This window comes from Brassica rapa, chromosome A01 (genome assembly GCF_000309985.2).
Source record: "Brassica rapa cultivar Chiifu-401-42 chromosome A01, CAAS_Brap_v3.01, whole genome shotgun sequence".
Classification (NCBI taxonomy): Eukaryota; Viridiplantae; Streptophyta; class Magnoliopsida; order Brassicales; family Brassicaceae; genus Brassica; species Brassica rapa.
The window spans coordinates 20,900,480-20,913,524 of record NC_024795.2 but is presented as its reverse complement, the minus strand read 5'-3'; the positions used below and the strand labels follow the sequence as shown (position 1 = coordinate 20,913,524).

Sequence of the window (13,045 nt, the reverse complement as noted above, 5' to 3'; positions counted from 1 at the left end):
ATGAAAGCATAATTACATAACAAATATTACACACAATAAAGTAAAATAAGAATGTGAACTTCTCTTTTGGACAACGAAGAATGTGAACTTTTGGTCTTTCTTAATTTACTTTGTATTTTTGAACCAGAGAAATGTATTAAATTACCAAAAAACATTGAAACACACAAATCCAAGTAAAAATAAAATAAATAAAAAGTAAATAAAAAATAAAGTTCAATGATAATTTAGAAGAAAACTTAAAAAAACAATTGAGATAATGATAATATTTCATTGGCTTACTTGATAAATATATACATTGACTTATCGAAATATTTCATAAGTTTACATTTAATAAACAAAAAAATAGAAAATGATAGTTTTATTATTATTATAGTTAATTATATAATGATAAATCTAATTATTCATTAAAAATATATCTACTTTAGCCGTTTTAGAGATTAAACTATTAAACAGATGTTCATAACATGATTACATAAGCAACTCTCTAAACTTAATATCAAAGCATAAGTTTTCTTATAAATTAAACAGTAATAAAACATATAAGTAAAATAAATGCCATTAAATAATTTAGAATAACTAATTCATAATTCCAAACTGCATGTAGCAAAACCGATTTGCTTCCTAGTCTTTTAAACTCAATGAAAGAAAGAAAAACATAAAACCCCAACTAAACAGAAAAAAATATCGAAAGTACATAAATATAGATGTTAAGAACCCAAAAAAAGATCTAAAGCTAAAGAGATAATTAAGCTTTGACGTTGTTCATATAGCCGTTAATGCAAACAACTCAAAGAATAATATTGTTTGACAAAAAAATATTGTTTGATCTGCAAAAAATGATTGAACCACTGAAAAGAGAGCGTTCATCAGAATGAAAGTGATATCATGAAGATAACGCAAGCAATTGAAACAACCAGAAAACACTATACCTAAAGGATGAAAAAAACTATAATCGATACAATTTGAAATGAATGAGAAAAATGAAACTATAAAATTTAAAACATCTTACATCACATGAAAACAAGAATTAGTCTTCACTTGTGAAAGTTAAAACAATTATAATTTTAGTTCCAATTAGAAATTTCGAGTTAGTTATATTATTTAAATGAATAATAAATTAATGATTTAAGCTAAAAACTAATAAGAAACTTGTGAAAGTTAAAATAATTATAATTCCAATTAGAAAGTTCGAAACAGTATAGTATTTAAATTAATAAGTTAATTTAAAATTTCGAAATATTTAAATTAAAAACTAATAATAATATGACAAATAAGCAAAATTAGCTAAAATTATGGAGAATGTGCAAATCAGCAAAATCACTTCATAAATAATATTATAGATTAGCTAAAATCATGGAGAATGTGACAAATCAACAAAATCACTTTATAAATAATAGTATAGATGAACCATATTAATCTATATTATTATTTGCGAAGTAATTTTTAGCAACGGAGCTCCTACGTTAAAAGTCAGAGTGGTTAATATCAATTATACCCTTAATAAATTAAATATATAAATTAATAAAAAATAAAAACGAATTTGACTTTTTAATAATATAAGTGATTAAAACTAAGAATTATCCAAAATATAAAAATATATTTAAAAATAAAAAGATAATTCATGTATATATTATCATAAGATAATTCTTATTATATTGTGTTGTTATCTTATATATTGTATTGTTATCTTGAAATAATATTTTTTTATTATAAAAATTGAAAATTAAGATATGAAAATATTTATAATTAAATATTAATAAAAAAGCATTTGTATAAATAAAAATATTTGTCATATATAAATAATTTGATGTTTGATTTAAGTTTTAAAAAACATAAATAAAAAATTATCATTTTGATTTTTAAATTAATAAAACATAAACTAATAAATGTTCACAAAAAATAGGCTCGCTTGTGCGGGCAAAACTCCTAGTACACATATATATTCGTAAAACTTTAAAAATAAACCCATGTATTATGTATACTCTCTGATTTATTTTAGCTTTTTCTCCAGATTCATCATTCATGTCGACTATTTGGTTCACGCTTAACACAGTTCTGAACACGGCTTATAACGAAGATTAATTTCGGAAAAAAACAACTCCACACCTTTTGTGTAATCAAGAACATCAATTTCGCAGTTTGATCTATCACAATGTATTCTTCTCTATCCAAAATAATTAATTTATACCCAACAATAAGCTTACCAAGTCGCCCTTCGAACAACCTTTGAATTGGTCTAATAGTCTCAGATTCTTATAACTTTTTTGTAAGAAAGCGACTATTAGTAATTTAATGTCAAGTAATGGGCCGGAGAAAGAGGTCAATTACATGAACATTTATAAAAGACAAATCAATATTTGGTTCGGATTACTCAAAAGCATAGCAAAATGAAACGACTTTAACATTCGATTAAACCCACAAAATTGGTAACGTGTTGTCTCAAAACTTCTAGGTTCAGTTTATTTAGATAAAATCCAGTACTATCAGAAAAAGAAGAAGAGGTTGGTCTTTTATTCCCATCCCTATAAACAATGATGTTTCCGAAGACAGTAGCACAATTCTATGGTCTCCTTTGATCTGTAGTGTTAAACCATAAAAAAAGTTAACAAGTAATAATAATAATAAATAAGCCAATCTGGTTTCAAATATTTACTCATTACTCATCAGATTCATGTATGTTGAAGGAAACATTAAAAAGATCTACGTTTCGTAGGTCCCTCATATTAATCAACTTTTAAGCGTTATTTTCATTTCATTTATTTTTTGTTTGGGTGCTATTTGAGTAATTATGATATTGATTAGACTAATTTCATCGCTATCCTGCTACTTATGTCCCATGGCTTATGTCAGTCCAAAACGCAGTGATTAGTGTTAGATTTTGTGATCTTTTGTTTATTATTATTACTCTTTACATATAAGCATATCAATGGACCAAAAAATATTTAAGAAAAATTTCCTTCGGGTCTTTATTTAATTTAAGGGTATTTCTTTGACTACCCCTTACCAATTTATTAAAGTATATTAGGTTCCTAGATTCACGTCATGTGGCTTGTTGGTTTCCAACGCTGTATTTTACTCATTTATATGAATTTTTTTAAAATTATATTCTCATTCTTAGGATATACGGGATTTGATAAATTCAAAGTTCCCACTAAATTTTTTTAATTTACAGCTTATAAATTACATAAAAAAATATATGTATTTCCCCAAAATAAAAATAAAACTGACAAGTGGAGATAAATAACAGAAGTTAACATTTAATATATTATTTTGTCTACAAGTGAATATTAATTACATGTATACTACATTATTGACCCCAAAAAAAGAAATTAGTAAAAAAAATAAATAAATAAACAACTCAGAGAAAAATACAAAACTGCGTCCAAGTTCGGTTCATGTAAGAACAAGTGGGACCCAACAGTTTCCCAAATCTAAAATAAAAAATCTCCAAAACCTTCTTCTAAAACCAACGGCTCCAACCTTTACTCACACATGTATTATAAATTACACTTTCCTTTTTATTCTCCAATGGCGGCTTAAGGCATAAACTCCGTCACTAATCTCAGAACCTGAGTGTCTACAAATCACAGAACACGGAAACAACTTATAGAGGTCTAAAACTCGCTAAGCATCTGAGCTGAAGACTTGAGAACATCTTTCAAGTACTTATCTTCTTTGCATGTTCTCTCTCCGGCTTATATATATATATATATGTATAACATATATGTACATGTACGTGCACCACGTTTTTATATAGGTTTCAGATTTGTCGCTATCTCTCTCTCCTCTTTTTAAGATTCTTTTTCTAGATTTGTTCTCTCTCTCTCTCTTTTTTTCCGGTCTCGTCGTTTTCGTTCATCGGAATGCCACCGAGTAATCGAAGATTATCACACGTTACTGCGCTGGAGTTTTATAAGTTCGATCAGATCTGAGAACGGAAGACAGTTTGGTCTTAATAAAATCATGTCTTTCAGGTACTTTCCTTTTTTGCATGTTCTGTCTACTGTTAACCCACTTTTAAAGTTTTAATTTTTAACTTTTTTTCTTTTTTTCTTTTTCATCGTTTCTACTAGTTATATAGATTCATGGGTTTAAACATTTTCATGGAAAGAAGAAGATGATGGCGAGAGAAGTAGCTTCTGGGTTATTGATACTATTCTCGATACTGATCTGTGTTTCTCCGGCGGCGGCTGGAAACGGCGGCGGGTGTAACTGCGAAGACGAAGGAGTAAGCTTCTGGAGCACAGAGAACATCCTTGAGACGCAACGAGTAAGCGACTTCTTGATCGCAGTCGCTTACTTCTCAATCCCGATCGAGTTACTCTACTTCGTGAGCTGCTCCAACGTCCCATTCAAATGGGTCCTCTTCGAGTTCATCGCCTTCATTGTCCTCTGCGGTATGACTCATCTCCTCCACGGTTGGACTTACGGTCCCCACCCTTTCAAGCTCATGGTGGCGTTGACCGTTTTCAAGATGTTGACCGCTCTCGTCTCCTGCGCCACTGCCATCACCCTCATCACTCTCATCCCTCTCCTTCTCAAAGTTAAGGTTCGAGAGTTTATGCTCAAGAAGAAGGCTCATGAGCTTGGACGTGAAGTTGGTCTCATTATGATTCAGAAAGAGACCGGCGTTCACGTCCGTATGCTTACTCAAGAGATACGCAAGTCCTTGGACCGTCACACGATTCTTTACACCACTTTGGTTGAGCTTTCGAAGACTTTAGCGTTGCAGAACTGTGCCGTGTGGATGGAGAATGAAGGTAAGAGTGAGATGAATCTGACTCATGAGCTTAGAGGGAGCTCAGGGAGGAGTGGTTATGGCTACTCTGTTTCTATGCATGATGTGGACGTTGTTAGGGTTAGAGAAAGCAATGATGTGAATATACTAAGCGTTGACTCGTTGATAGCTCGAGCTAGCGGCGGAGATGTGAGTGAGATTGGACCGGTGGCTGCCATTAGAATGCCGATGCTTCGCGTGTCGGATTTCAAAGGAGGGACGCCTGAGTTGATTCAGACATGTTACGCCATACTCGTCTGCGTGTTACCTAGCGGACAGCCTCGGGACTGGAGTTATCAGGAGATTGAGATTGTTAAGGTCGTGGCTGATCAAGTAGCCGTTGCGTTGTCTCACGCAGCGGTTCTTGAGGAGTCTCAGATGATGAGGGACAAGCTCGCGGACCAGAACCGGGCCTTGCAGATCGCGAAGAGGGACGCGATGAGGGCGAGCCAGGCGAGGAATGTGTTGCAGAAAGCGATGAGCGAAGGGATGAGACGTCCGATGCATTCTATACTTGGTCTTTTGTCGATGATACAGGACGAGAAGTTGAGTAATGAACAGAAGATGATTGTTGATACGATGGTGAAGACCGGGAATGTTATGTCGAATTTGGTCGGGGACGCGATGGATGTTTCGGACGGTAGATTTGTCACGGAGATGAAGCCGTTTAGTCTGCACCGCACGGTCCGTGAAGCGGCTTGCTTGGCGAGGTGTTTGTGTCTTTACAATGGGTTTCGGTTTACGGTTGATGCGGAGAAGTCTCTGCCTGATAATGTAGTGGGAGATGAAAGAAGAGTGTTTCAGGTGATACTTCATATGGTTGGTAGTTTAGTAAAGCCTAGAAAGTGTCGAGAAGGATCCTTGTCGTCGTCGGTGATCTTTAAGGTTTTTAAAGAAAGAGGAAGCTTGGATAGGAGTGATCAAAGATGGGCTGCATGGAGATCACCTACTTGTTCGGCGGATGGAGATGTGTACATAAGATTCGAAATGAGTGTTGAGAATGATGGTTCAGGCTCTCAATCATTTGCTTCTGTTTCGTCAAGAGATCAAGAAGTTGGCGAAGTGAGATTATCTGGCTATGGGTTAGGACAAGATCTAAGCTTTGGTGTTTGTAAGAAAGTGGTGGAGGTATGTTTCTATAGCTGTCGTTATTAGTGTGGGAAGAAAGAGTATTTATCTCGCATTCTTTTATAACCTATGTGCAGTTAATTAAAGGGAACATCTCGGTGGTCCCTGGATCGGACGGCTCACCGGAAACCATGTCACTGCTCCTCAGGTTTCGACGCCGGCCGTCCATATCAGTCCATGGAATAGGGGAAGCACCGGCTCTAGACCACCACCTTCACCCTCATTCTGATTCTCTATTACGTGGCTTGCAAGTTTTATTAGTAGACACCAACGATTCAAACCGGGCGGTTACGCGTAAACTTTTAGAAAAACTTGGCTGCATTGTAACCGCGGTATCATCTGGATACGATTGCCTCACTGCCATTGCACCTAGCTCTTCCTCATCTTCCCCGACGTTCCAAGTGGTGGTGCTTGATCTACAAATGGCAGAGATGGATGGCTATGAAGTTGCCATGAGGATCAGGAGCCGATCTTGGCCGTTGATTGTCGCAATGACCGTGAGCTTGGACGAAGAAATGTGGGACAAGTGTATGCAGATTGGGATCAATGGAGTTGTGAGAAAGCCGGTCATGTTAAGAGCTATGGAGAGTGAGCTCCGGAGAGTATTGTTGCAAGCTGACCAACTTCTCTAGTTGATCTAAAATTGTCATCTACATTCAAATTTGTACAACATTGTTTTTACACCATATATTAAGTGAAATATCAAAAGAAAATTTCCAAATTGTTATATTATATATACCACCAATATTACTATGATATGTATATCTTGTCTTTTTGTTCTTTTCCTCTTTTGGACCCTACGAAATTGCATGTGAATCTTAGTATTTTGGTAGGGTAAGACCGCAATATAATATTAGAAAACAAAATTGTTCAACTTTATGAATACCTAGTTAACTTTTATAGTAGGTCACCACCATCACATTATCACGTTTCTATGTTCAAAATAAAACATTGCTATGCTATTATTTTCATATTTTGTCAACTTCATTTGTTCTCTTTACATCTTTTGGAAATAAAATCAACACAGAACACATCAATAGAAGCATGTGACATGCTGCTTGCTTAGATGTCTTCTTTAAGTAAAAGTTTCATGAATATTTGCGACTTATTTATTTATATTTCTGTCTGCCACTTTGTGAGCTTTATTAGTTACCAGTTGATCAATATATATTAGAAAATGTTAGATACATGCCCCCTGGACTAGTGAAGATTAAACTAAACTGCACATTCCTCGAGCCTATTAAACTATAAAAACTGCATAAAATAAAGTAGAAATGGATTGGATTTGCAGAAAGTGAATCTAGGGAGAGATGGGTTTACACATCTGGCTAGTATATTATATAATCAAACCCACTTGTGGTAATACATTTGTTTCTTCGAACCTGACAATCTCTATAGAATACTATTAATCATTAGTACAAACTTAAAATACTTATTATTTGACAACTACAGTAAAACCCCTTATGGCAGATAGATGGCCACTCTTCACTTTACATTCAACTTTTGCGGACGCATCCTAACCATCTCGACTAGAATAGTTTTGAGAAAAAGAAAAAAAAAATAATTAGACCAACAGTATAAATGAATAATTATAAACAGGCTCTTTATAAAAAAATGCCTCTTCACACGTAAAAGTGAGACATATATTAAAATTCCATATATTTACTCAATTTTATACTTACTTCTAACATTTTCTTCTGAAAAATCTTTTAAGATATTTTATTTCATTCTTGTATTGCTTTGTTTGAATGTAGGCGGCTATATGAAGCATAGATGATAATGGCTTGAGCAACAAGATCAAGACCAAAGTGGTCGTTCCTAGTCAAAAGAGCCGACCAAGTGATGCAATTCGCAGAATCAAGATCCCGGAATGTGAATGTCATATCAGTTACACACTAGCAAACAGTAAATATGTTCGATGTATAATTTATTCCCCTGGCACTTGAACAAATACCGAAAGGGCCCGAGTCATGTGTTATATAATGTGATTTTTATTATAAATACCATATCTCCTCTGAGAGTTTTCTAAAAATCTGTATTATATTATATGATTGATAACATATGTTTTGTTTCAAAGTATGTAATATGTATATCTTATCATAATATATGATATATAGAAATGTAAAATATATACATAGAAATCTGTTTTCCTTCTTGACCACTGGTTGAAAAGATAGGAAATCAGAGTTTTTTCACTGTGAAAATATATATTCTCGAAGTTAAATTACAACACGGGGAACATACACACTATAGATAATAAGTGCACAGGTTCGGATACACATGGTCCTTGTATATCCAAAATATTGTATATAACATAAGTCTTGTCTACTTCTTATCCCGTCAATGACATACGATAGAGATGGTTTTCCTCACAATTACATGTCTTTATCTTTATCTTCTTGTTCATTACTAGAGCCCTTTGTCCCTTTCTAATTACCAACTTGATTTTCAAAACATAAAAAACAATACTATACCAAAGCGTTGGTGGTAGTACTAGGACCTGAATTGTTTTTTTTTTGTGCTGCGGATTCAAACCTCTTGTCGTAGGACTGATTATTCTATAAATCAAAAATTTTTAATACTGAATTTGAGTTTCAGAGGGATTATAGATATAAGACCCAAACTTACTTGAATCTTATAGTTTAGCTTTTGGTGTATTTATATATCCGGCAAAGAAAAAGAAATATTGTCAGATATCAAGTATATCAATCAGGATTTAAGAGCCAAGTACAAACTATATAGAGAATGAAAATGAATATATAATCAAAGAACAGAAGCACCGTATATATTCACTACCAATTTTACATTTTTCCATGTGATTTGTTCTCAAACACCTGACATGTTTGAATCTGTATTCAGATATATACATTTATAACAAACTAATATTCAAGATATAGAATAAGAAGGCCCAGAACCCATGAGCCTGCCCATTAAATATTCTATCAATATTAAAACAAACAAAACAAAAAATGCATTTTTGCACACAAACAAGCAATTCCAGTAATAAATGAAACCCTCAAACATTGAGAAAGAAAACATCAATGCACTCTCTACGACTCTACCCAATCTCTCTCTGATTCATATCTTGTCTTCATCTTCTAATAGCTCTCTTGTTAGTTGGCTTTATTAACCGTCTTCAAAAATATCTCTGAGTAGTAACTAGTAACTATACTGAACCATGATCACTGAATTTAACCTTATCCAAAGGTTGGAGCAAGTAACAACGGAGATTTTAATTCCACAATCGTTTTTTTTTGTATGCAAACAATACTAGAGATTAGAAATATTCACATTGTGTTACGTTTAATACGGTGAATAATTTAAAACATGAACCAGAAAACATAACAGAATGCAAAACATTTGATCGAGAACTGATATCATAGAGCGGTCTGATTAACCAAAAAAGAAGGTAAAATACATAGTGTGAACTGCCGGAATAAAACAACGGAGTTTGTGAAGTTCAGTTTGCTTTGGCTTTGGAAGTAGAGGGCTTGTCATCTTCCTTTTCCTTCTCCTCCTTGCTCTTATCTGCCTCGTCGAGGTTGTCAATGTCATGCTTCAATCCAATGTAATAGAGCAACGCCCCGATTAAAGTCAAGTTCTACGAGTCAATAACAATCTTTGTTGATCACATAAGACCAATATGTGTGATTTTATGCGGTAGCAAAGCTAATTATTAACCTGAGTGAAGTCGTTCAAGTTGGTAGGGAAAGGAATAATAGTTGAGAGGATTTGCGTTGCCAGCTGAATCAAGAAAACATGTAGTGAGATTACAATCTTGTGAAAAAAGATTCAAGATAGAAATATATGGTTGTACCAAGAAGTAAGCTCGGATGGATTGTCCAAAGATGAACCACAAGGCTGCGGTTCCCCTACCCTTTGCGGTTATGAGCGAAAACTTTAAAAGTCTAACATCGAATGCGACCACTTACATCCCGGTGTAGAAAGTGAGAACCTTAGAGCCATATTTGGTCATCACATTTACTAGTGGTCCAACCATTTTCTCGAGCGGCCCACCACCGCCACCAGAATGATCAGCATAACTAACATAGAACGTGTATCAAGTCTTGTGATGTAGAAGCAAACTAAATGACTCCATAATGTACTTTAATATTCTTACTCTTGGACAGCAGAGATGATAAACACAAGGGCAAATTCCATTCTACCAAAAAATGCAATTGCTGGCATTGACCATGTTAAGGTTGTGCACACATGTTCTTGACGTTTGACATCCTCGTATTTTGTTCTTGATGTCAATTTTAGGTATGAAATCTGATTAAGATAGTGGTAAAAATACGAGAAACGTCAAATCATCATGGAGAGGATAAGGAAGTATCTTGATGAGAATCATTTGTTAAGCCAAGAACTATAGAAACACAATGGTTTTATTTTTGAGTTATTTTCAGAAATAGACACTTTCTGACTTTTTATATCACAATAGGTCACTTTCAATTTTAGGTATGAAATCTGATTAAGATAGTGGTAAAAATACGAGAAACGTCAAATCATCATGGAGAGGATAAGGAAGTATCTTGATGAGAATCATTTGTTAAGCCAAGAACTATATATTAATTATTATATTAATTTTTTTTTTGTTTTTTTTTTGTTTGAATAGTTAAGGACTCTAGTCAAAATAATGTGTCCAATGGTGATTTCCAATTAGGAGTTTTTAGAAATAAAAAAAATAATTTTTTTTTAAATTGAAATTGAAATTTCATTAATTGCATGATTAAAAATAAATATACCAGAAAAGAAAAGTTTAAAAATGTATAAGTTTAAAAACTATAAATTTTTCAATTTCAATTTTTTTAAAAAAATTATAAATTATAAGCTAAATAATTTCTATTAATTTTTCTTATTTTATGTATAATTTTATCTTCTTAAAACTATAGGTTTCATTTAATATAAGTGTGATAGAGTTTAAAAATGTCTATGTTTGATACAAGTTTAAAAATGTTTACAAGTCAAATGTTTACAAGTCATAACTGCCACGTAGACAAGGATTTGATCCTTAAATTCCTTATGTAAGGATCAATCCTTGTATTATATTACTCAAATAATAGTTTTTTAATCTGATAAACATTGGTTGTGGAGCTAAGGATGCTTAATGGACTCCCATTGCAGATGGTCTAAGACACCTTTTCTTAAGTATTTGTAGGTTTCTAACCAAAGCATAACTAACAGGGATCCACTTCTTTTTCATATTCTTTTTCTTTTCCAGATTTTGTTTTGCATTTTTCTTTCGGCCAAATCAGAGTTTCTCTGTATTACCAAACCACGACTCCTTCTTTCCTTGCTCGGGCACCAAACGAAAACGCAGAAATTGAATAGGTTGTTGTTGAAATCAAATGTCGCTCTTCCGATCTTTAGCTCGTGGTGCCTCCTCTTTTCTACGTCAAGTATCTTCTTCGGCTTACTCTCTTCCACGATTCACAGCTTCGCCAAGCTGCAGAATCAAGTTGTGTTTTGGTCCAAATCGGCCACTAAATCGGGAAAGTAAAAAAAATTGATTTTTCGAGTTTAAAAGCTTAAAATCTGGTCTTAAATGACATTTCTACAAGCTTAAAGGTATAATAGGGAGGAAAAATGAAAAAAAAAACAACTCATGAATAAGGTGAAGAAAATGGTTCACGGCCGTGGAGATAAATTGCATAAAACCCTAATTGAGATTTAGGAAGATGATGATTAAATTACGAAAATGCCACTCATTAAAGAAAACACGAAACTTAAACTAAAAGTGATGGATAGGAGTCGAACCCACAACCTAGACCCAATGTTCAACCGTCTTCGAACACTAGACTAAAGAACTCATTATTTAATCTCCATAAGTACTCTAACATACATTTATACATCTGCGATGTATTCAATTTAGTATACTAAGAGCATCATTATCTCTGGTTTCTTAGAGAATATAAGAAACTGTTTCTTAATTTTTAACTAAAAAATTAAGAAACTGTTTCTTAAAGTACTACTTTACAAAAAAGTTTATATCAAATAACAATCACATGTACACATGTTTTATTATCCACGTGGATACTATATGCGGATGTCCACATGTACAACAAATAACAAATATCCACATGTACACTACTTTACAAAAAAAAGTGTCTACAAATATGAGGGGATTTGACTAGATTTGGATAATATTTAGATATTTAATGTTTTTTTGATTTTTTTAATACTCGAACCGATTCAGATCCATTACATACCTGAAAATTATAGATCTGAATTGACCTGGACCCAAAGGAATTGATCCGACCCTGAATCGAAAAAAATATGTAGTTGGATTCAAATGTTTAAGATCCAAAGGACTCAAACTCGAAAGAAACCGACTCGAATCGTATCCGGAAAATGATTGTCCATGCCTAGTTAAATGTTAGTGACTGAAAAACATGCATGATTTTCAAATAATTTAATTGGGTGTGTAAGAGTAATTTTTTTTTATTATGCGTGATTCGGTCGGTCGGCATAGGTAACTAGTTAATTGAAAACATGAGATTAATCGGGTCTAGGTTTTGAGCTTTTACGTGTTTGTGTATTGCTAAATTATAAGGTTTTGAGGATGAATGTTAAGCCTTACAGCTCAGATGGTTAGTGGTTTTGTTTTAGTTCAATAAACCCGGGTTCAACCAGTTAATATTCTATTGTGGTTTTCTTTTTTTTTTTTTTTATGAGGGGTAAATTTGTGATTTCATCATCATCTCCTTTCCTGTAACCTACCTGCAATTAAAAGATGGCCGCCTCCACCATCTTCCAGATTTTTCACTCGTTTTCATCACTTTTTACTCATTTTAGATGAAACTTTATAGATCCAAGTTAAATTCGAAATTTTTAGGTTTAGTTGTATCAACCAAGAAAGCACCGGATTAATGAGTATAAATGAAACGTTTGAATAAGAGTTAGATCTTGTCAAGCTTGAAAATCCCAGATGAGATAAGATGTATCATGTCAATTGCACTGTTTTTAGAGATGTCGAGTGTACTCGTCATCTATTTACACCCGTAATGATTCTCGACCAAAATTTAAGCATTTTAAAAATCTGGTGAAAGAAGAAAAGAAAACAAAGAAAGTTGGGAAAGAAGACGATAAAAAAAAGAATTACATTGTAGGGCAGTTTTACACTTTATAATAACACAATAA

General features: G+C 33.2%; 1 protein-coding gene and 1 pseudogene across 1 annotated transcript; one reads left to right on the top strand and one right to left on the bottom strand.

The window, feature by feature from the left end:
- The first annotated feature begins 1,800 nt into the window (after window positions 1–1,800).
- LOC103833878 (ethylene receptor 2) lies at window positions 1,801–7,455 on the top strand. Its single transcript, XM_009109930.3, has 3 exons — window positions 1,801–3,974; window positions 4,074–5,905; window positions 5,983–7,455. The coding sequence occupies exons 2-3, from the start codon at window positions 4,118–4,120 to the stop codon at window positions 6,535–6,537; spliced, it is 2,343 nt and encodes a 780-aa protein (XP_009108178.1). The 5' UTR covers window positions 1,801–3,974; window positions 4,074–4,117; the 3' UTR covers window positions 6,538–7,455.
- Window positions 7,456–8,273: 818 nt separating this feature from the next.
- LOC103836181 lies at window positions 8,274–10,188 on the bottom strand (annotated as a pseudogene).
- Between the last annotated feature and the right edge of the window lie 2,857 nt (window positions 10,189–13,045).